We start from the raw sequence: 24,219 nt of genomic DNA on the forward strand, positions 1-24,219 counted from the left end.
TACTCAGTAACGGATGTGATATAAAATGTATTATATAAATAAAAAACTTCACTTGACTGAAGTAAAAGGACAGACAATTCAAATGATTTACTGTTTAAAATATAATGCTGTTTAAATAACTTTAAACAGTATAAGTATGCAAAAAATGTAATAAAATGTAAATCGTTGTATGTAAATGTAAAAACTTTACCAAAACTTTGAAAAAGCATAAAAACCATGTCACTTTCCTGCTCGGTTTTGAATAAAAAATGTTGACAAAATGGTTATTAAATTGTGACTAGAAATTATAACTATTTTAGCGATTAAAAAAAAAACAACAACTGATAGTCAGCTTTTTTTTTCTTTGGACTTGTTGCTGTATTAAACCGCACACTTCCCATTCATAGGTTTTAGGTTGTACACTGTTTTGTCTTGCTTATCTCTCCAAACTATTTATTTCCAGTCACATGATTAATATAACCACAGAGCAGTCTTCTCTTGAAGATTATTCAACACAAGAGAAAAGAACTTACCAGGCTTAAACTGTACAAAGTAAAAAAAAAAAAACAAAAAAAAAAAACACAAAAAACACAAAAAACTTCCTGCTATTTAAATGATCAAATGCAAATAGGCTATTTGTTTCCAAAACCAGCTTCAATATGTCCAAACAGAATCTTGATAACATATAATACAACCCTACGATTCGATTAACTCTAACAATTCTCATCTATATTTCTGCTCGACATAAACTTTCTCATGTAATAACCCAAATAAGCAGCGAGTTCCCGCAGTACTAATGGGAAGATGGTACTTACATTGTGAAAATATTAATAAGCTGTTTGATTGCCAGGGTGGTCTCTGAATATATTCATATCTGAAAGCATGGGTGAGTGTGGCATGGCCGGCATCTGCTACATTACTTCTCCTTTAACAAGCTGAAGAAGAGCGGAGGAAGATGAACTCGGTTTAAAAAAAAAGGGGAAACGAGCAACAGACAAGAGAAGAAAAAGACAGGACAGAAAGGGAAGTTGGTGAAGCTGTACTGTGGAATATACACATGCACAGCGAAAACTCAAAAAAAATAAGTTGTACGTTTAAAACAAAAAAAAACAACAAAAAAAACAGGTAGTACTACAAGTAAAAATTCAAGAAACAGTCAGAATCCGGCCGGATTCACACCAGGTCATGTTGCGCAGGACAGTGCGGTCGTTATGAGGTAAGAAAATCCAAGGTGAGGAAAAACTCTTGCATGCTGATTTCGAATGCCGGCGTTCCGCTATGACGATAATATGAACAAGAACATGGCAAGGAAAGATGGACCAAACACAGCGATGACCACAGAATGACATACGTGACTCATGCTTCCTTTTTAGGACCTGTCTTTTGTTATGGTGAAGCATGGCTAATCTTTGAGTGACTCACACTTCAACTGCCTCCTTCAGACCAAAATATGAAGGACAGAGGAAAAAAAAAAAATCAATCTATACAGAGGGACACAGCAAATGACATACTGAGTTTACTAAGAACGAAAATGTGTTTGTTTGATTTCTGATCGAATTGCGCTTTTTTTTTTTCTATAACTAATTACCCTTTACGTAACCTTACCCAAAAGATATAGTAAAATATTAATAGCATAGAAAATTGTCAGCCTGATGACAAAACTGTACTAATACACTCTGAGTGTTCTCTTTTAGACTTATTCAAATAGTTAAAACTGATGATACACATATTTAATTACAGAACACTTATAGACAGCCGTGTATAATCAATCGTGTGTAGTTGATCTATTTATTATTCTATGACCAACTCTTCGATCAAATATCAAGTATTATCAAAACTAGTATTGTGATACCAATACTTTCATGATGTCCTCTTGCGTATTTAAAAAAAAAATAGATATAGACTGAGACTTAATTTAAAAAAAAAATGAGACTGTTCTCTCTTTGGGTCCTGTTGAAAAAATAACCATACGCATATCAACAAATGCACAACATACAGACAGGTACAACTTAAAGCCTTCATTTTCAATACACTCAAGTGTAAATCTGTTCTTATATCATCTTATAAATGTCTAGCATCGTACACTATATGGACAAAAGTATTTTGTCCAGAGACACCTGATTATCCAGCCATTCGGGTCCTTTCAAAACCATTTACCACAAAGTTGAGAGCACACAATTGTATAGGATGTCTTAGGATGTGGAAGCAGCACATCTTCCCTTCCTTTAAACTAGAAGACCCAAACCTGTTCCAGTGACGATGTTTCTATGCACAAAGCCAGCTCCCTGAAGTTATGATGTACATGGGTTGGAGTGAAATATTCTGAGTGGCCTATTATAGCACTCTGATCTCAACCTTATCGAACACCTTTAGGATGAACTGGAATGCTGACTGCACCCCAGGCCTCCTCACCCTACATCAGTCCCTGACTTTACTAACACCCTTGTGGCTGAATGAGCACAAATCCTCTCAGGAATCATATGGTCAGGTGTCTGTAGACATTTGTCTAAATAAATACTGCGTATTTGGTTCATGGTAATTTGCAGTGAAAGAACTCTGAACTCTGTTTTCCTGTCAGCCGGATCACATCTAATACACATTCCCTGTTCATTTATGTATGCCTGTTTGTGTGTGTGTGTGTGTGTGTGTGTGTGTGTGTGTGTGTGTGTGTGGAGTGAGATAGCTAAAAGATTTATTTTGATAAGGAATAAACAATAATTGATGTTTTAATAGAAACATGTAATTAAATGATTGATACCTCAGCATCAATAATGTGGAACTGTATGCTAGATCTGTATTACAGTGAAAAGAGGTTTACACAAACTGTCCAAAACTTTGACATATTTCTTATTTATTTTTAAGTAAATTTAAAATATAATTACATATGAACATAATTCCAGTTGTGCAAGTCCTTATCAACTCCTCTATGTTTGTAGGGGTATGAAATACATTTATTTAAACCATTAACTTTCCAGTATGATTTTGGGCAATATTTTGCAATAGTTACAATCAAAAATGACTTATTTCTGTAATCATGTTTTAGCCGTTACAGCACTGCCGTCTGTCGCATCGTTTTATCCGTGCGGCAGTGAAAGTCGACGTGAATAATGGCGAGACCCGTGCCACATTAATGCAATCTGATTGGCCGTCGCCCAAGTACGTTCAACTTTTCGTTTTCGTAACATTAAAAAAAAAAAATCCGCTATGTTTTTTTTTCCCCACTTGTCTCGATTTGCTTCCGTAATCCTCCGTGCAGGATTTTTGCCTAAAAATGAATCATATTGTTTTTGCCCCACTACTCCATGAAATGCAACCGCATACTTTTCCTGTTAGTTACACTGTATTCATTCTACAAATTTACTATAACCATTAAGTAACAAGCTCTGAAAGATTTGCAAAACAGGCTGAAAAAGAACCCCCACTGACTCTGGGTCACATGATTACACCTGATATAAACTCGTTTTCTTCCCCAAAGGCAATGCAATCAGCCTTAGAGAGTCGACTCACATTCAGTTAGTGTATAGTCCTCATTAAATCACACTGACGTTCTCATTTCAAGGCTAACTCTGTCATGTGTGAGCATAAATATCTACACCTATCTGACATGTGCTCAATATAACAGTCAACGCTTAAAAAGTCAAGTCACATACTCCACAGTTATATAGCATACAGTCATCTGTTACTCTCAGACATTCCAACCGAACCAAAGTAACTTTCCAGAACTCAAAATACTGAACAAAAATCTCCTGTCCCCGAAAAAAAAAACAAAAAAAGAGCATATCTCACAGTGAAATGTGTTTAACTGGAATATCCCGTTTAGCTACAAAGAAGATGTTTGTCAGTCTCGGGCTGTGTTTGTCTGCCTGTAATGTGATAAATAGAAAGTGTGAAGGAAGTCTTCCTAAAGAGCGTATGTGGAACCGGAAGCTAGTAACAGCGAGCGAACTTGGTTTGATTTATTGATGTTGACCTTGTTTTTGAATGTCTGAACCACAGAATATGTCGGTGCTCAGTAAATGCCAGTGATGGCCGCTTGAACAAAAGACTCCTTGCTCTCCTGGTTATCTGATGCGCAGATTTGCAGTGACCGCATTTGGAACGCTCCTCCTCACTAAAATAAGCCTGGCTTGAATTCGGTGCGGAAGACCATATCTTCCCCGTAGACATAAATGACTTGCACTGGTCTTCCTTCAACCATTATGATATATTGCGAACTCAATTGCAGTCACACTTGATCGCTAACAGAGCAACAAACGAGATAATACATTATTTACAGTACAGACCAAAAGTTTGGACACACCTTCTCATTCAAAGAGTTTTCTTCATTTTCATGACTATGAAAATTGTACAGTCACACTGAAGGCATCAAGGGCTATTTGACCAAGAAGGAGAGTGATGGGGTGCTGCGCCAGATGACCTGGCCTCCACAGTCACCGGACCTGAACCCAATCGAGATGGTTTAGGGGTGAGCTGCACCGCAGAGTGAAGGCAAAAGGGCCAACAAGTGCCAAGCATCTCTGGGAACTCCTTCAAGACTGTTGGAAGACCATTTCAGGTGACTACCTCTTGAAGCTCATCAAGAGAATGCCAAGAGTGTGCAAAGCAGTAATCAAAGCAAAAGGTGGCTACTTTGAAGAACCTAGAATATGACATTTTTCAGTTGTTTCACACTTTTTTGTTATGTATATAATTCCATATATAATTCCACGTGTTAATTCATAGTTTTGATGCCTTCAGTGTGAATCTACAATTTTCATAGTCATGAAAATAAAGAACACTCTTTGAACGAGAAGGTGTGTCCAAACTTTTGGTCTGTACTGTATTTGTCGTTGCTTTGGTCAATTCGAACTGGTACAAAGTCACTCATCCACATCAAGTTACACAGACATATCAGTGCTTTCCACTTTTTCACTCATCTACTTACTTATCTAAACTAGATTAGGCTACATCATGCAATTAATATTCCATGTAACTCTTGAAACTATTCCACATCAAAATATACTTAAGTACTGGGACACCTAATTTTTGCAGCCATATGTAGTTAATCCCCATGGTTGTGTAGAATTTGTTTGGGTGTGGTAGCATTTTCCTTTCACTCGAACTTGGAGACCCGAACCTGTTCCAACATGACAATGCCCCAGTACACAAAGCCAACTCCATGAACATATGATCTACATGGGTTAATGTGGTAGATTTTGAATGCTACAGAGCTCCGACCTCAGCCCTATTGTATACCTTTGGGATGAACTAAAACACTGCACTGCACTCCAGGCCTCCTCACCCTATATCACCCTACTGTATATCAGTAGCTGACTTCACTAACACTCTTGTGGCTGAATGAGTACGAATCTTCCCAAACACACTGCAAAATCTAGTGGAACATCTTCCAAGAAGAGTGAATTATCATAACAGGTCAGGTGTCCAAACATCAATGCCCATATAGTGTATCTAAAGATACTCTAATTAACTGGAAGATCCACATTTATTTCAAAAGTGCAGATGTAGTTGTAACATTCATCCATAATCTCATATTATTTCCAAAAGATCTATGACACACACACACACACACACACACACACACACACAAACCCACTTTTAAATACATGTCTCATGCTTTCCAATGACTTTACGAATTTCATAAAAAGAAAATGTTTTGCTACACTGAAATTTGTCACCGGTATCCTCATGTGGTGATCCTATAGGATTATTGTGCACATAAAAATGTTAACTTTGACAGTAAGCACTTTTGAGAGGTGTTTCTGGTTACTTTGGATGGTTGGTCATACAAATAAAAAGTGACTAGATTTGTGACAAAAAGCGGTCAATATATTGCGACATGTGCAGCATGGAATCAGAGGGTGTGCACTGGCAACATGAGCAAAGTAAAAAATAAAAAAATAAATAAATACTTTTCTGGTCTGAACCACATCAGCTTCTGTAGCAGATCTTTTTCTAACCCCGTTAATTAGATAAAGGCAGCTTCATCAGGCCAGAGAATTGCTACAATGTACAATACGTTAACCATTTTAAGCAGACTTCTTTTAAAACTGAATATTAAAGTTATGTGAAGTGCTCTATGATGCTTAACATCACCACTTCAAATAGTCCTATTTATAACTATAAAGAAATCATTAATGGTTAAGCATTAAAAAAATAACTGCTGCTGTCATTTAGTGATCCTAGATATTTCTCAGGCCCTTTGCACTAAAAGAATTTAAAACACACCAGGGAGCTAATGGCCATGAATTTGACTGCAAAAAAACCCCACATTTGATTAATTCTGCAAACTGATATGCACGGCAAGAGCACTCGCAATCTAGTATTCCATAAAACTGGTCAGGTTCTGCTAAAATGTTTAGCATTTGAGGCCCAGGTTTTCATTATCACTTCCCTAAAACATGCAAGTAGGTGGATTGGCTACTATAAATTGTTCCTAGGTATGAATGTGTCAATGTGTGTACCTGGTGCACTGTAATGGCCTGTTTGGCTCTATCATACTTTACACCACTCTGCCCAGAATAAAGCGGTTACTATAGACGAAATAAATAGCGAACGCTTACATAACCGATTAGTTGCCACTAACTGAGAATTACAAATGGCACTGTGCCAGCACATGCTGAAAGTCACACCTTCAAACTCAATGCTACACCCACGAGCGCAGCTTTCATTTCCGACCACAAAAATGAACACAAACACAAACACAAAAATAACGGTTTGTGCCCAACCAGATAAACAATACACCAGCAATAACCAGTGAATTATGCTAGCATAAGCACAAACACATCTAGTAAACTAGCTTATTTGGGTGGTCATGTGATTACTGAATACATGTTTATTCTATGTTATACCATACAGAAACTACATAGTGCACTCATGTACTACAGTTTACCGCATAAACAGGGTGCTGCATGTCTGCATTGCCAAAAGTCATTTAATTTATTCATTTAAGATAAAGACATTAAAAATAAATAAATAAATAAATAAATAAATAAATAAATAAATAAAACATTTTTATAATTAAAGGGTGATTAAATAATCCTCAGCAAATGTGACAACTTTTATAAAAGTCAAAGTTTGAGCAGTTTGCTGATCTGGGGAGTTCAGGTGTGTTAACACAATGCTAAGGAGAAAAGACATCAGCAATGGCCTGCCTGTCAATCTAGCAAGGGTTATAGGGCCATTTCCAAAACATTCTACATTCATCATTCTACAATGTCCTCACAAATTATTCACAAGTGGAAAATCTTAAGTTTTTTAAGAGAGTTGCCAATCTTGCCAAGGGTGGACATAACAACAGATTCACCCCTAGGTGAAATAGCAAAAAGCTAATGACTGTACAATTAGAAGAGGACTGGACAAGTATGGTTTTGCCAGGAGAAAGCATTTTCTCTCTAAAAAGAACATGGCAGCATGCCTTAGGTCTGCAAAAGTGCAACTGATGTGGAGATGTTTGGCCACAGTGCAACATGTGGTAAAATACAAGCATGGTGTATCAGCACAAACACCTCATACTGTATGGTAGTGGAGGTGTGATGATTTGGGCTTCCTCTGCAGCCACAGGACCTGGGCAACTTACAATCATTAAGATAAACATGCACTTTTCTGTATACCAAAGTATTCTAAAGTCGAAAGTAAGGCCTTCTGTCTGACAGCTAAAGCTTGGCCAAAACAAGAGTCATGAAACAGGGCGAACATTAGCTCCTCTAATAATGTAAAGCAATTTTATGGCACAGATTCTTGGATTGAAATTTGGTATTTGACTAGGCTATTTTAAGGCATTTAGATTTTTCTATTTAAAGGCTCCAGTGTATATTTAGCAATATGCATAAGGTCATTGTCTTGCCTCCATTCCAGTTTTAAACCTCTGGAAAACTGAAACTTTTTCCTCAAAAACTACCCAAACTGTCAAGCTTTTTAGTCCCTGATGATGAAGAACATCCCAAAACAAAATGCATCCACCACCATGCTTCACTGTAGGAATGGTATTCTTGGAGAAATTAAAAGTGTTGAGTTTGTACCACACAGGACATATCCCTTGCTGCCAGAATATCCTTCAGAAACCTTTTTTCCATGTGTTTCCCCAAAGTATGCCATATGCTGTCTGGTAACTCTAAATGTGTCTTCTTATTTTTCTGACCAATCATTCATAAAGTCCTATTGTGGATCTTTCTGTATTATTATTGGTGTCTTTGTTAAATATATATATATATATATATATATATATATATATATATATATATATATATATATATATATATATATATATATATATATCCCTCTCCTTGTCTGGTCTGCAAGTTTTGGTGGGTGGCCTTCTCTTGCCAGGTTTATTGTGGTGCCATATTATTTACATTTTGTTATTATGATGAAATAGAAAAGAATATATATATTAAAAAAAGAGATTCTTAATGATAGATATTTCTACTTTAGAACTTTCGAGAATCTGCGTCTGTTTATGTTATTAATAATCTTTTGGAATTTTATATATATATATTTTTAATTAATTTTTATTTGTAAAGAGCTTTTAACATTAGACATTGTCTCAAAGCAGCTACATAGAGATAAAGTGATTATAAATTTGAATAAAAGAATTTATAAATTTAGTACACAAGTGTTTGCTTATAACTTTAACCCTAATGAGAAAGCCAGTGGTGACTGTGGCAAGAAAAAAACTCCCTGAGGTGGTATGAGGGAAAAAAAAATTGACATCTCAAAAGGAAACCATCCTCATCTTTCTTTGTTACTGGGGTGGTACTTTTGAGTGTAAGTTTCTATTTAACAATATTTTACTTGGAAATGTGTATAGTGTCAACGATTTTTAAAGTGTCTTATGATGCATAATTGCACTTTCAATAGCTTAGAAAAGTTTTGGAAAATGTACACTAATATGTACCAGGGGAAGCTCAGTGGATAACTGATCAGGTTGAAGTTCTTCTGGCACCCTCGACACTGCCGAGCTGCCACTGTTGGGCCCTTAAACAAGACCCTTAACCCTTAACTCTGCTCCAGGGGTGCTGAATCATTATCCCCAACTTCCTACAAATCTGGGATATTTCAAGAAGTTTACGTGGTTAAAGTACAAATGATGTACTTGAGAATGCCATCTGAGTGACAAGAAAAAGTACAACATTTTAAAGGTGTGAAAATGTAATGGATTCAGAGAACCACACAGTCTTTCCTGTATCTTCAAATTCCAGTAATAGTTGATCAGTTCCTAGATACACCATGTCAGCATGCTTTTCCCCCACTGAATTAATTAAATGACTGTCACGAAGGAAAAGGGAAAATGATAGCATGGGCTTCTTTTCCTTTTTCTACACATAAATACCTCGGGAGTCCTCGAAAATGACGTCAGAAGCGAGTAAGCGATGCGCGTACACCCCTTAACCCATATCACCCCCATATCAGCCCCCTACACACACACACCAGCACTACCACACCCACTTCCCGCAACGCTCTGCAGAGAGCGCGCTCTGCGCGACGCGCACGCGTTCAAAGCCCCCCACCCCTCCGCCTTCACTCTCTCTCACCGCCACGCGCCGTTCTCGCTCCAGGACCCGCCCACTATTCTCTGGACCAGCACGCGGCGCGCGCTCCCGATTCATTCAACCCGAAGGTGTCGCGCGTGACGCGGGGACGCGCTTTACTACGCCAGAACCACAGGGAGAGAGCGAGAGAACATCATTCGAGATATACGATGTGGGGGGAATAAAAAGAACAACTCGAGAGAGAATTACGACTATAAAACATAACAACGTATAAATATCATCAGCTTTGAAGTGAATACATATAAACTACAAGCGATTTTTTTCCGCCCGCACTTCCTATATGTTTGGCTTGAATTTCCCCCCTCCCACAGCATCGTGTGCTAATCTGTGCGTTAGGAGTGTTCGCGTTAAAAAAAACTGACATCACTACGAGAATCTTCCTATACTGAGGAAAAATGAAAAACAATTATATAAATGTAACGTCTTTAAAACCGACTGTATTCGAACATCTGCATCGACAGTCACAGGTTACATTCGCTGGCGTTCAGGTTTTTCCCCCTCGAGAAACACAACCGGCTCGTAACAAACTCCCGGTAGTAAAATCGTCTCTCGTGCCGTCCTTCCTCTAGTAATACCTTGTATATCGAAACACTTTAGAAAATCTAAACATAGATCCGGTTTTCGAAAAAAAGCAGTAGACAAACACACCGAAAACCCCCCAAGACAAACGTCAACTCTGGTTCCCCGCTGTGCCGAAACATCTCATTTCCCTGCAGCCCCACAGAGCAGGAACACATGGGGGAGAAAGCTGTAGTAGCCGCGGTGTCAGTTGCAAATAGCCACACTAGTTTACATAGCTTATCACACACATTCGCCTGTTTCTAGGAAAGGTGCTTTCACGTTAAGTCCAAACGCTTCCAGCGTCACAAAACTGAAAGTATACACAGGTTTAGTGGTAAATGTATAATAGAAAAGGAGAGCGCAATTAAACTGAAGACGACCCGCGATCTCGAGGAAATCACGAACCTTTTTCGAAACGGGAAAACCCACCATCCACTGGCAAACTGCACCGTTTCGGTTTTAAAACCCTCCTAGGCGACGATACTTACAATTTTGGCATTAAAATGGTCTGGAGGGCGGTAGCCGTTTCGTTTTCTGAAGCACATCCGTTTCCTTTTTTTTATGCCGTTTATATTATATAGGAATACAGTCTCGGGTTTTTCTCCTCCAGCCTTCCAGCTTCGGAATCGACACCCTTGACGGAGGCAGGCTGAGGATGAATTGCGCATGCGCGAACTCGGTCAGTTCTGCTCGGCCGATTGACGAAGGATTTCCTCTGTAATTGTCATTTCCATTTTCTTTAATTTATGTGTTAGATAAGGAAGTCATATAGGAAACAAACGCTTTCTTTTATAATTGACGTTTTAAGGTCCTCCTTTTTGTAAATTATCCAGTGTAATCTGGTACCTGACAGGTCTTTACAATCGGAATTTCCTGCAACTATGTGTATCAGTTTCTTTCTTTCTTTCTTTTTTCACATTGCTGTATGGTCCAGCATTGAGTAATAAATCATTGGTTTGTATAAGTGAATTCCTGTCTTTAGATAATTCTCAATCTCAACCAGCAGGAGGCGCCAAACACCAAGAATAACGTCTCAAGTTTTAAGTACAACAACCATAATGCAAGAAAAGTGATCATGTACAGCCTTTTTTAAAAAAAGAATTCACCCCTGTTCATTTATTAACTTGTACTTCTGCCAGCTATTATAAAATATGAAACTACCGAATGTATAGATATAATATTGTTTTAGTATTTTACAATATTCACTGCATTGACTGGAAATGTGAATGTTGTTCCATCATTTGATAACGGGTATGTTATTTTCCATCCTCCAGAATTTCTTCAACTATAGATACCTTGATCGACAGATCAATATATATAGATATAGATAGAATGGTTTCATGTTAACTGATTACCCCATTCTCATGGAAGTCATTAATCTTTTACTCTATATATTTTGGGCAGGGGGTACAAGCAGGAAATTGTAGCTCCAATCTGTCCAAATTTCCTTTATATTTTCATATATTTTGAAAGAAATCCTTTCAGCAATTGAATAATCAATGTAACTGCCACTTGGTGCCAGTAGAGTTCTCTGCTTCAGTGCAGGTGTGCAAAACCTGCCAATGAAGTACAACAAAAGTCTGATTTATAGCAGGTACAACAAATGCTGTGCTGGGTTTCTAGGTTGCATTAATTAAGGATTGATTATGTTGGGCTTTGATGATGGCTTGTGCCTTGCATGATAATGTGCTTCGACGGTAGCTTCGACCATGTGCAATAGTGTGTTTTTTCGTGTATTAGCTTTATACAGTATCTCACAACAGTGAGTACATCCCTCACATTTCAGCAACCATTTTAGTAAATCTTCTCCGGGGGACAATACTATAGAAATTAAACTTGGATATATTTTAGAGTAGCCAATGTGCAGATTGTATAGCAGTATAGATTTGCTGTCCTCTGAAAATAACTCAACATACAGCGATTTTTGACTACTCTAAAATATATTATTTCTATAGAATTGTCCCTTGAGGCGATATACTAAAATGGTTGCTTACATGTGTGGAGTTTTGACATTGGACCTCCTGGAGTGTTTAAAGGCTCTGGCATGGAGAAGCTGATGCTGGATCTGTGATGATCACAAATGCTGAGCTCATAAAACTAAGAGCTACTAACCATATAGGCTGTATAAGACTGCAGAAAGAACATCACTTATAATCTTATACTCCTGTGCTCATGTTAGTTCTCACTCTCCAGTGTTCTGTATTGTTTAAAGATTTATGATCAAACTCTTGATGTCACCCAAATGAGGATGGGTTCCCCTTTTGAGTCTGGTTCCTCTCAAGGTTTCTTCCTCATAACATCTAAGGGAATTTTTCCTTGCCACAGTCACCACGGCTGCTCATCAGGGATAAATACACACCATTCACCTTAACTGTTGATTTGTGTAAAGCTGCTTTGAGACAATGTCTGTTGTGAAAATCGCTATACAAATAAACTTGACTTGACTTGACTTGACAAACGAGGGGTGTACTCACTTTTGTGATCTACTGTATGTTTGCCTTTGTACACAGGTTGCTGTTCTGCGAAGTCACGACACTCACGTGTGTTCTTCTGTTTTCACATTTCCCTTTTTTTTGTTTGCTGCACCAGGTTGATCCATATTTAAATAAAGTTGATCTTTTCTCAACTTTGTTGCATCGCTGGACACGCCCATATCTAGTCGATGATGATCGCTGTTGATCATGTTGCCAGCTCTCGTTGAAAATGAATGGTCTTTTAAAAGAGTCAGCCATATATAAACGATGTGATATTGATCATGAGGAATGTAACAGTGAATCATTTTAGGCCATATCATAAAAGAGCAAACTGGTGATTCTTTTTTACTTTGTACTTTAAAATAAAACAATAAGCGTACATGATAATTGTAAATGATTGCAAATTATTTCATTTAGTTTATATGGGGGATTAATAATCGTAATGTTTTTTTTTTTTCGTTTTTTTTTTTTACAAATCTATGCACATCATCGAAAGTTTTTCAGTAGCCTGACCAGTATACACTCTGTAATTATAGTAAGGGAAAAATAATTAATAATAATCCAGGTATTATATACAATAATTTATCCACACCTACAAAAAATAAGAATAGACACCAGGCATTAATTTGCATTGTCCCACATTTTATCAGACATCAAATTACAGTATAATCATAATGTTCCTGTTTTTCTTTACCCAGTTCAGAACATAATCAACTACGCTGATATCACGCTACATGAGATTTGAGTACATACATTTATCTTTCACAAAAGTTGTGTTGTAACCAGGAGCAATTGCAATCGCTTGCAATGTTTTTGCAGCAGTAAAATATTCGCCCCTGCTAAAATATTAATGTGTACTTCTGCCAGCTATTATAAAATATGAAACCACTGAATGCATAGAAAATATTGTTTCTGTATTTTATATTATTCACTGCATTGACTGGAGCTGTAGATATCTTCTATGTTGTTAGCTTCTGATTAAGGTTAGGCCCTTTTCATCCTCCAGAATTTCTTCTACTCTCTGTCTCTGTAAAGCAACATGTAAAAGTGAAACATGTTTAAACAAAGAAAAATAGCTGTAGCTGAGTCTGTAATAAATGTCCCAAGACAGAGAACAAATTAAATATAGAATGAGGCCACAGTTAATTTAATGATTCCATAATCCAGTCACTCTAGTTTGCTGTTAGCAGGCCAATACTTAATTAATTTTACTGTAGTTACTGAATACAACATAGCAGTTGCTAATAATAAGTTAAAGAATAAAGGTGAATTCACATCAGATGTGTCTGTGGTGGTTAAATTTTAATTTTATCAAGTGTTCTGTTTTTCCCACTAAACTGCTAAGGCATGTTTCATTGGAACCAATTTAATTTTCCCACAAAAAAAAGACCACAATGCTACAAAAAACATGAACATGTGGACACAATCAGCAATTAGACCAATGGACCAAACCATAAAACAAAACATCAGCAACACAAAGGGGGAATCTGTGACACCTTGTCCAATGCCAGTAACAACTGAAATGACCCCAAATGGGTCAATTCTCTTGTCCGGGACTTGTGTATTGTTGGATTTTTCCCTTCTTTAATACTTTAAGGCAGCAATAGAAAACTGTTTGTTTTTCCAGGTCATGCTGAAATTGGAAGTTGGACAGTGATCAATGAGCATCTTCAAATAACATTTACAGTGCTTTGCTGTAACTGCAGCATAAAAACAACAGCATTGCACAAAGCTCTTGTCCTTGTCTATTTATTATCCGTTCTCTGACGCCACATGATTGCAGCAGGGAGAGAAGTAAACAGCAGACCCAGTTGTGGAGCTGTCTGGGAGAAAATAGGTGCAAAAATGGACAGACGGTTCTGCTGTTGAACCCTGTGTAACAGGAAGACTTAGTGCCTTTGCAGCGTTCGGGACAAATGCAACAGTGTATGTGGTTCCATGACTGAGTGTTAGACACACAGGCCAATTGGGTTAATAAGAATGGCCAGAGGATGAGCATGATTTTTTTATAGGCTTCCCGTGTGGGATCTTGCCACAAGGCAACTTTTTATTTTTTTTTAGAACTTAATTCTAAACAATAAAATGAGCCAATGAGAATTATTTACTGGGTCTGAAGAAACCTCCCTGGCAGTCTTCTATTCTGGTATAGAAGCATCATTTCATATGTAACCATTTCTTTTAATCCAAACAAGCTGTAACAGAGATGCAACAGCAGCATGTCCTTTTAGAAGAGGTTAGTAGAGAATAATGCAGGTGATTCATGACTTATTATATTGTACGTTATAATATAGTAAGTCATAGTTCAATTCCTGATAGTTCATTGCATTTACCATGTACACAAATGCTCTCCAGCAAAACTGTAGGCATTAATGTACCCCCTGGATTAATGATTTTCTCTCCAAATAGATGCTAAAATACTAACATTTTAAAAGCCAAAAAACTGCAGGCAAATCCCCAAAAGTCTGAAATTTTTTCTTAATGACGATTCTAAGAATAAGTGTCACTCCTGTGTAATCTATGGTAAGAGTCATTGTTTATACTTGAAAACAAGCTCTTTATTTTTATATATATATTTTTTACAGCTATCCACTGTAGCTTGTTAAGTTTTTAAATGCAGGGCTGTCCCAAAAAACCTGTCTCCTTTTTAATCATAAAAAGTATATTTGTAGATGTTGGCTTAAATTAATGTAGATTTCAACACTATACACTTTATTTTTTTTTTTAAAGCGGCAACTTTGTGCATTATTGAGACACACAGTTTTGGTGCACAATAATTGTGAGTGATTAATATTTACTTCCTTTTAAATAAACTCGCTTCAGATCCTTCTTTTTATCTCAAAAGTAGTTGTTGCCAAATGGGATAATATCAATCACAAATAAGAAAGTTTATGATTTTTACAATATGGTTGTTTTTTCCATTTAGCCTTCGGTTAAAGCACTTAAGACTCATTGAACAAAACCTTGAACACCTTCAACGTGTTTATCTATGCTTCATAAGCTGGTCTTTAATAGTTGGCCTCAAGCTTGAGCTATTTGGCGGAGTGATGCAGAATATTAAAGATTACCCCTTTCATTGTGACTTGAAAGCATTGAAAGTAATAGGTAGAAGCCAAACAAGGCGAAACACCCTTGTTTTTTTTAATGATTAAATCACATAAGCTATTTCACTGCAGCAGACACAAAGTTACCTGTAGCTGGTCCAGGCTGTCTGCATGATTCCTTTGTTTCTCATTTGTCAGGAGCAGCTCTAGACGCACAGCACTCTGCACACAAGCCTGGCTTGAAATCATCAGGTTAATTTCCTGCATCTAGCAAAATGCAGAACACAATATCGGATTTAAGAGCAAGTGTTCATTTCCTTTCTGTAGCATCTCTTCTAAGAGTCACACATGCTGTGGCTAAGCTGCCTAACCCTTTTCCTAGAGATCTTTAGCCCTCTAAATGTTCAGCAAGCTTGCCGTACATCTAAAGAGAAGGCACTGAAATAAAATAAATGTCTCATTTTACTCTTATGTTGTGTTTTTTTCAATTTTTAGTTTCTGATTGAAGCTACAAAGCTAACAGAAGGAAATAGAAAATATGTTTAAAAACAACTTTACAGTCTTCTTATAGCAGGTATCATAAACAGAACCACTTACTCACTCACTGCATTGGGTCCCAGTGAAAAGGAGAATAATTCATACATATATCTCCATCTTTGCCTTTCAGAGTAATCAGATTTCAATAATTTGTTTTAACTTTATACCTGTATACTGTCATTAATTGCAATAATTATACTAATCTAGGAAGTTAGTTAGAGATTGATATCAAATACAAATAGTTATCCAGAATGGACATATACAATGTGCCCTAAAGAGATGCAAATACAGATATAAATAGGGATCCTCTGGGATTCATCATAAGAAATCGATGGAGGTTTTTACTTTCATAAGGGCATAAGCCACAATCAGATTTAACGCTCATGGGATAAATAAAGGTATTGCATAAACTAGGCATGCACACTGCATTTACAGCATCATTTGTACACATATCTATGCGAAACCAGTGTTGGTCATGTCTTCTTCAAGTTTAAAGATGAATACACATATACAGGGATATGGAGCACAAAAAAGGTACAGATACGTTGCATTACTCCACTGCCATTGTGTCCTAATATTACAGAGCTAATCATTGTTTTCAGTTGAATGTGTACAGTATATGTAGACTATGTAGACAGTTCACAGAATAATTACATAGTAATCACCTGGTTTCTACTCTGCCATCACTCAAAAGTGCAAATAACAGTATTTGCATTTATAAATGGATGTATGGATACATGGATAGATAAATACAGAGAGTAAGGTAAAGAGAGAGAGCGATTTAAGAGTTAAAATTTTCAGCAAGCATTTCTGACTATGTAATTGTATGCCTACGAGTTTTGCTTTGCTGTGCACCATCATTTACATTTACATTTGCCGCATTTAGCAGACGCCCTTGTCCAGAGCGACGTACAAAAGTGCTTTGAGTCTCTGGCAATGAATAAATCTACACTGGTATGCTAGATTACAATTAAAGATAAATCAGCCTACAACTCTGTTTGGAGTTTTTTTTTTTGTTTTTTTTTACTTTAAGTATTTCAGGAAGAGGTAGGTCTTCACCTTCAGATAGCTGGAGACGCCGCTGTTTATACATCTTGGGGAAGTTCATTCCACCATCTTGGGCCCAGAAAAGAGCCTTGAAGTATACTTACCTCTTATGCTTAGAGAAGGTGGTATTACTCAAGCAGTGCTGGAGAGTTTTAGACAGCGTGGTGCATTGCAAGTTGTGATGAGATCTCTGAGGCAGGAGGGTGCTGGTCCATTTTTGGCCTTGTAGGCAAGCATCAGTGTTTTGAATCTGATGCATGCAGCTACTGGAAGTCAGTGGAGGGAGCGCCGCAGTGGGGTGGTGTGGGAGAACTTAGGCAGATTAAACACAAGTTGCGCAGCTGCCTTTGGATCACTTGCAGTGGATGAATAGCGTTCAGAGAAAGACCTGCAAGCAGAGAGTTGCAGTAGTCCAGTCTCGAAATGACAAGAGACTGAACAAGCAGCTGAGCAGCCCATGTGGACAGAAATGGTTGAATCCTTTGGATGTTGTAGAAAAGAAATCGACAGGAATGAGCCACATTAGCAACACATGAGGAGAAGGACAGTTGATTGTCCATAGTTACCCCAAGGTTGCAAGCAGTGGCTGAAGGGCAGAGCAGAGAGTTATGAAGAGTCATTTGGAGATCTTGACCTGGATATGAGCAAGAATATGTGCGGCTTATGGGTGTTTTATTGTGTCACCTTACAGCTTCATTAAACTTTAATTACAGCCGCAAGGCATAACAGCCAAAGCAGAAATGCTTGCTTTTTTTCTTAGCCAGGAATGAGATGATTTTGTTCATCATTTATATGCAGCCCACTAACTGTTGGAAAGGCAGGAGACTATTAAACATTCCACATGTTCACTCAATACCTAAGCATGTTGTAAATTACTTTTTAAAGTGGCATGTAATGGAGTTCACTAGTTTAGAGAGTCAGTCAGTGTGCTTCTATCTATCTATCTATCTATCTATCTATCTATCTATCTATCTATCTATCTATCTATCTATCTATCTATCTATCTATCTATCTATCCATCCATCCATCCATCCATCCATCCATCCATCCATCCATCCATCCATCCATCCATCCATCCATCCATCCATCTATCTATCTATGCTCCTAAAGTCTACAGTCTTATTAACTTGATCCTTTGCGGCTCCATGAGCTAATGACCTTTACCTGGCTTGGAAGTGGCTTGGCTAAAAATTTCCCCTAAGACAACTATTGAAAGGAAGGTGATGAGGGCTGCAATATAACCATAACCTAACCAACACGCTTTTAACAGCAATATATGATGTCACATTATCACTTATAAGCCAAACCTACCTTCAAGTTATGACACTTCAACCTCATCTGTCGAATCCTATTTCTTGCTTCGGCAGCTTTTAATTGCCCAGTAAGAGTGTCATTGTGCAATTTTGATTCCATGTCTTGAAGAGGATTTTCCCGCGACACTTTCTCTTTCTCATGAGCAAGTCTAGAGTGGATGCGTTGTTGGGAAGCTGCCATCCAGGCACGTACCTCTTTGGAGGGCTCAGCATAAGCTAGGATTCTGGCCTTTTGCTGAGGGCACATCCTCTTCAAATCAACACTTTTTTTGCTTCTCCGCTTCTTCTCCATTTTACTACTGTCTCATACACTGTGAAACAGAGCTTCAAGGTTTTTCTGTAAGATGAGATGAGATGTTGAACAACCTTACAAATATGGCATCTATTCAATTTAAAGTACAAAAAATTATCACCATGTTATGTTATTTAATACTTAAGCATATATACCTTTACCACATTTGTTTATTAATAGCTGTTTAATATGCTATTTGGATAATATTACATCCATATCTATTACTTTACCAATGTGCTCTGACTCACATTACTCTATAAAATATGTTGTTTTATATCTTCATCCTAACAGCCTGGGACATTACCTACTTATTTATGTGCATACAAATGGCAATACTTTAAATTTAACTTATGCATGATAGAGTATTTTCTATAGAACCAGTGCTATCTACAGTAACAACAAACCAGTGCATGCGTTTCATTGTTATATGGCTAGATTCACTGAGATTTCTAGCCACCCAGATATTATCTTGCTTGCCAATCACATTTAGCCAGGCTACCATTTCTGGCTTCTGTAGATGATGTTAGGACTGATGATGACAGCCACAGCAGTGATTACCCCTAGGAGCTGCAGGCTTTTCTGAAATGGGTTATTAGTTTAGAGCTAAATCCAAAAATCTTACAGATGGAAATGTGTCCTTGTTGCATATAAAAAACAAATACTAGATTAGAGGACATGCAGGGACTTTATATCGAAACAGGTTCTGCATGGCAATGATGCAATATCAGGGAAGGATAATCATTCCAGACACATTCCTTACATCTGGGGAACTGAGCGGGCATGGTGAACATAATTACAATGGTGTCTGCTGGGGACAGAGCTTCATTCCCCTACTGTGTCATAACATTCTAAAAGAAGTGTCTACTTCTCTGTTATTCAGAAGTGTGTTGCTCTTGGAAGTCTCTCAGGTTCTACAAGGACAACATAATACCCCTCCAACTAGGGTGTTGTCAGGCGCTAAGAAACTACTGGAAACCGAGTGAATTCAACGAAGGCCTTTTAAAAGGAAGGAAAAGGGCAAGGCAGAAAGCACAACAAAAAAGAGCACCCAACTAGGGTAAACTGAACTAAAGGAATAACTGTGGCAGATTGAGCACAGATAACACACAGAAGCTTGAAAGCTAAGCAAAAACCAAACGGAGTAGTTTGGGCAGTCCTGAATGTTCGTAAGCCTAAGCTGTAGAACGGACGATGAGCGTGTGGGTACACGGGGTCTTTATAGTGTGGTGTCTGATTTGGACCAGGTGTGGATGATTAGTAAGTTGGTGAGCTGCTTGGAGTGATAGGAGGATTTGGTGAGGGTGTGGCTGGTGGATCCCTGATAGGTGTGAACATTTTTATGATTCCTCCTAGAATAATTCCAGTTTATCATGAAATCACCAGGTGATTCCTAATGCCCGTGGCATATAGGTAAAGTAAAATATAACTCTAGTTATAAAAGTATATGTAACAAGACGTTATGTTTGTATATTTTACTACAATTTTATTGGACTAGTCACTTGGAACAGGCACTGAGTATGTGTAGCTGTGTATGCATGTCCAGGCATTTTACAGTAGCAGACTTCAAAAAGTCTTAAATCTTTTGTTAAAACAATTCATACTGTTAATTAGTATCATTTTTATTTTTTGCATATATGGTGGGTTAACCCATATTTAGACTACATAAATAACTTGGGATAATTTATATTACAAAAAAATACAACTAACTACCAAAAATTGGCCCCCCCTCGCTCTATTCACAGCAGTGTGAAGCATGTGCCCACTCATAGCACAAGCATTCACCTTGGTGTTTACATGTAGCCATGTGAGTCTTGGTTTTCATCCATATCTCGACTCCTGCCCTGTTATTGGTTAGTGTGTTCACATGCTGTCTTGTTTTCCTGACTGTTTTCGATTTCTTTGTTTGATTAATTCCCATACTTACTCCGTAGTAAGTTCAGCGTGCTGGGTTTTTAACTAAACGTTTTGTTTATTGTTCTCATGTTTCATCTTTTTGCTTCATGTTCTGTCTCTCATTTCTCATTCTAGTTTCGCCCTGCTCATTGTTGTTCGCTTATAGCACAACCATATCCTGTTTCACATTTTCAACCCTAGCCCTACCATTTTGGATTTGTTTGCCCATTACATTAATAAAACGTTCTTACCCCGTCCTTGCATTCACTCCCACAGCTGTGCTTTCACCATATTACTTGACACTAATTGCTTTCAAGCCATTTTAGTTTTTTTGGTGGGATCTTAGCAACTTATTCTGTCATGAGCTTTGCTATAAATAAAGATTGATTACATTAAGATACATATTAATACAAACTGAAATATAGGAATACATATTAATAGTGTTTTAACTTTGACATGAAAAATAAACGTTATATACAGTGTTATTTAATATCTAAGTTACACCTTAATAACTGCTCTTATTAGCTTACTGTATGCTACAATCATTTCCTTGTGCTGGAGTGGATCAAGTTTCAGTGAGATTACCAATAATGCACCATGTCATTAGAGTGGGTTGTCTTAAAGCAACTTGATAAGTGTTGCTAGCACAAGGTTTGGGTTAGCACAATTAGCACAATAAGTAAAAATCTTACATATAAATGGCATATAATTTATTTACCCATTTTTAAAGAAGGATGAATTTAGCTATAATGGGCATTTGGTAATTGGGATAAATTAATATTTTTAATTCTGGCCTAAAATTTGTTTTTGTTTTTTTTCTTAGCAATGTCAATCAACGTCACTAGTGTTTCATTAATTTAACATTGAATTTATTTAGCATCAAATAAAGGGGTGTGGCCTGCATCACAAAGAAATTTGACCCCAAATGTTAGTAGGAAATGTCACATACATACTGTATGCTTGTCCTTTTTTGTTTTTCATCAGGTTCTAGAAGTCTTATATGATACATATGCGCATAAGATGTACCCTTACTGTAACAAAAATGTTAGTTTAACACAAGGTTAGTGTGAATAAATGACATACTCAAAATGTGGTCTGTTGATTCCCTGTTGAATCTGGACAACCAAATCTGTGGAATATTATTTTATATATATTATATATATATTTTATCCAAAAACAATTAAAAATTAAAAACCCCTTGCCCTTGAAAAATAGAAGTGTATAATGTGAGGTTATTCGCTTTAATGATGACTCAATAGTAAAGACTCTGGGCTGCTAATCAGTAGATTGGGTGTTCAAGCACCAGCACTAACAAGCTGAAATGTTGGGCCCCTGAGCAAGGCCCTTAACCCCTTACTGCTCTAGGATTGCTATATCATGGCATACCTAATAAGATGGGATATGTGAAGAATTTGAATGGGCTGCAATGTATGTGACAAATAAAAGCTTTCTTTTCTAATGGCAAAAAACTTAGAAAATGTGGAAATAATTTACGAATGTGAATATATTAGATTAATATTAAAATACTCCACATTGCAAAGTGTTCCCCTTTTGAGGGTTAGAAGGAACATGATCCCCAAATCTCATCAATATAGTTTTATAGTAACTAGAACTAGAGTTATTTGAAACTGATAATAAATAATATGTGAACAGGATCATTTATTTACTACTAAAATGTTACACACATACAGTACATATAAACCACAGAAGGTTGTAAATTCCAAGTGAAGCATTAAATTATCATACTAAAACAGCAGATTACATTTGAATTATATAAACCAACAAAATATATCATATTTATCTAGCAGCACAGGTAACAATTAAAATCCATTACTGATGCATAATAAACATGCTGCATGAGGTCGGTGCTCATTTGGGATTTTTCCAGAAGCACTATTAGTATTATCATATTACAGTGGATTATCACTATTAATATTGTCCTTAACCTTAGTTAATATACACTAGGTTCAGTGCCATCACTATCAGCAGCTTACCAGAGTGTAGTTTATGCCACTGAGAGTCCAATATATTGTTCCTTTCAAAAAAAAAAATAAAAAATGCGGCGGCGCGCGTTCACGCACCGTGTTTGTGTACAGAGGTTGTCACGGCAGCGCGCTCCCGCGCAGTACCCATTAAGTCTATGATTTCTTTGTGTGGTGTGTATGATATTACTTGAAATAACATTATTGTCATTCCAGTGATATTACATCAAACATAAACTCTTACAAAAAACAAATGCACATTGTATCTTCCAAGTTCCATGACGTTTTGAAATATATAAAAAGGAGATACTTTTGCATTCTCTAACCCTAACCCTTCTTAGTGTTTCTTTTTTTCTGGCCTCAGAACAAGCTCATGCATAAAAACAGGAGTGATAGGGCAAAAATCTACAGCATCTACAGTGTCTGTTGAATTTTGCTCATTTACTAATAAATGATTTGTAAGAGAGTTAAAACAATTTTTGGGGGCTAGGCACGTTTTTGTTCTTTCTAGTATGTGTGTGTGTATATACACACACATACTATACAGGTGATGCTATTGAGGAATGCTGCAGATGACAGCCGAAATGTAAAAAGTTACACATTTGTCAAACAAAAAGAAACTGTGAAATTAATGATAAACTAATGAACAAGATTTGAAGGCTGTGTAGGCAGGACAGATGGATAATATTTTACTGTTGTAATAGAGTTTTTGTGTAATACAGGATTCAAACGATAATGAGGGCTGGGCACAGGTGACTGCTGGCTTGCTGACTGTTATCAGCGAAGATGCACCTGTGTTTTCAAGTCATCTCCACTTAAACCCACTTTCAACTGCCATCATTCTGGAAGGAGGTATTGTGATGGACAATCTCACAAGCATTTTGCCTTTTGTTTGGTCTGTCTTATGCTCTCCACCTTGAATACCCAATGGCCATGAGAAACATGTTAAACTTCATCCAGAGAGTGATGCTTAGGCTGGGAGAAAACAAACTCCCCCCAAGACTCCAAATCTCCTGTTGAGTAGGTGAAATTATTAAAGAGTTAGATGAAGAGTAGTAGTAGTGCTGGTTGATATTGTTGCCATTGTTAAGTCATTATTGCACTACTTTAAAATTATTTTTTGTTTTTGCTATTATTGTGTTGAAAGCAAAAAACACTCGCTGCAGATAAATATAGGTTTTTAAATGCCTTATGCTCAGACTATTCTGTTCGTATAATTTATATTTAACAATTATTCTTGCAATTGTTCTTGCAATCCTGCTGCACACACAGCACTTCGCAACTGCAGGTGAAAGGTGACAATTGGGTTCGGGTTAAAAGCATCACCAAAAGTGCTTTTGATTGACTGAGTGATGGTTATGGCTATTAATGGTTTGGCACTATGTTGCTTATGTGTATGAGAGCAGTGCCAGTTGCTATTGTCTGCTAAGTGATTATGGCACTTCTTTGAAACAAAAGTTTTTATTTTTACTTTTGTAACAGGCCACATTCCTGACTGTTTTAAGAGATGCAATTGTTTTAAAGCTGTGGTGTGAAAATTAAAGTGTTGAGA

General features: G+C 37.1%; 2 protein-coding genes across 7 annotated transcripts in view; both read right to left on the reverse strand.

Annotated features, from left to right (window-relative positions):
• The window catches only part of rgs19 (regulator of G protein signaling 19), a 48,951-nt gene extending 38,209 nt beyond the window's left edge, over window positions 1–10,742 (reverse strand). For 2 of the 5 annotated variants that reach the window (XM_046869540.1, XM_046869542.1), the window contains exon 1: window positions 10,577–10,742. In XM_046869540.1, the coding sequence (XP_046725496.1) occupies window positions 10,577–10,633 (57 nt within the window). In that variant the 5' untranslated portion in view covers window positions 10,634–10,742. Of the gene's footprint in view, window positions 1–794; window positions 1,244–10,493 lie in introns of those variants that run through there. The other 3 variants (XM_046869541.1, XM_046869543.1, XM_046869544.1) reach the window with 3 other exon arrangements.
• A 2,466-nt stretch (window positions 10,743–13,208) lies between these two features.
• On the reverse strand, window positions 13,209–22,760 carry LOC124399212 (protein LKAAEAR1-like). Of its 2 annotated transcripts, none has more exons than XM_046870000.1 (4): window positions 22,680–22,760; window positions 18,499–18,837; window positions 15,751–15,870; window positions 13,209–13,589 (listed from the first exon to the last, which is right to left on the reverse strand). In XM_046870000.1, the coding sequence occupies exons 2-4, from the start codon at window positions 18,790–18,792 to the stop codon at window positions 13,530–13,532; spliced, it is 474 nt and encodes a 157-aa protein (XP_046725956.1). In that variant the 5' UTR covers window positions 18,793–18,837; window positions 22,680–22,760; the 3' UTR covers window positions 13,209–13,529. The 2 variants fall into 2 exon arrangements, with proteins under 2 accessions (XP_046725956.1, XP_046725955.1); XM_046869999.1 differs by lacking the exon at window positions 13,209–13,589 and adding an exon at window positions 14,001–14,195.
• Between the last annotated feature and the right edge of the window lie 1,459 nt (window positions 22,761–24,219).

This window comes from Silurus meridionalis, chromosome 16, assembly GCF_014805685.1.
Source record: "Silurus meridionalis isolate SWU-2019-XX chromosome 16, ASM1480568v1, whole genome shotgun sequence".
NCBI lineage: Eukaryota > Metazoa > Chordata > Actinopteri > Siluriformes > Siluridae > Silurus > Silurus meridionalis.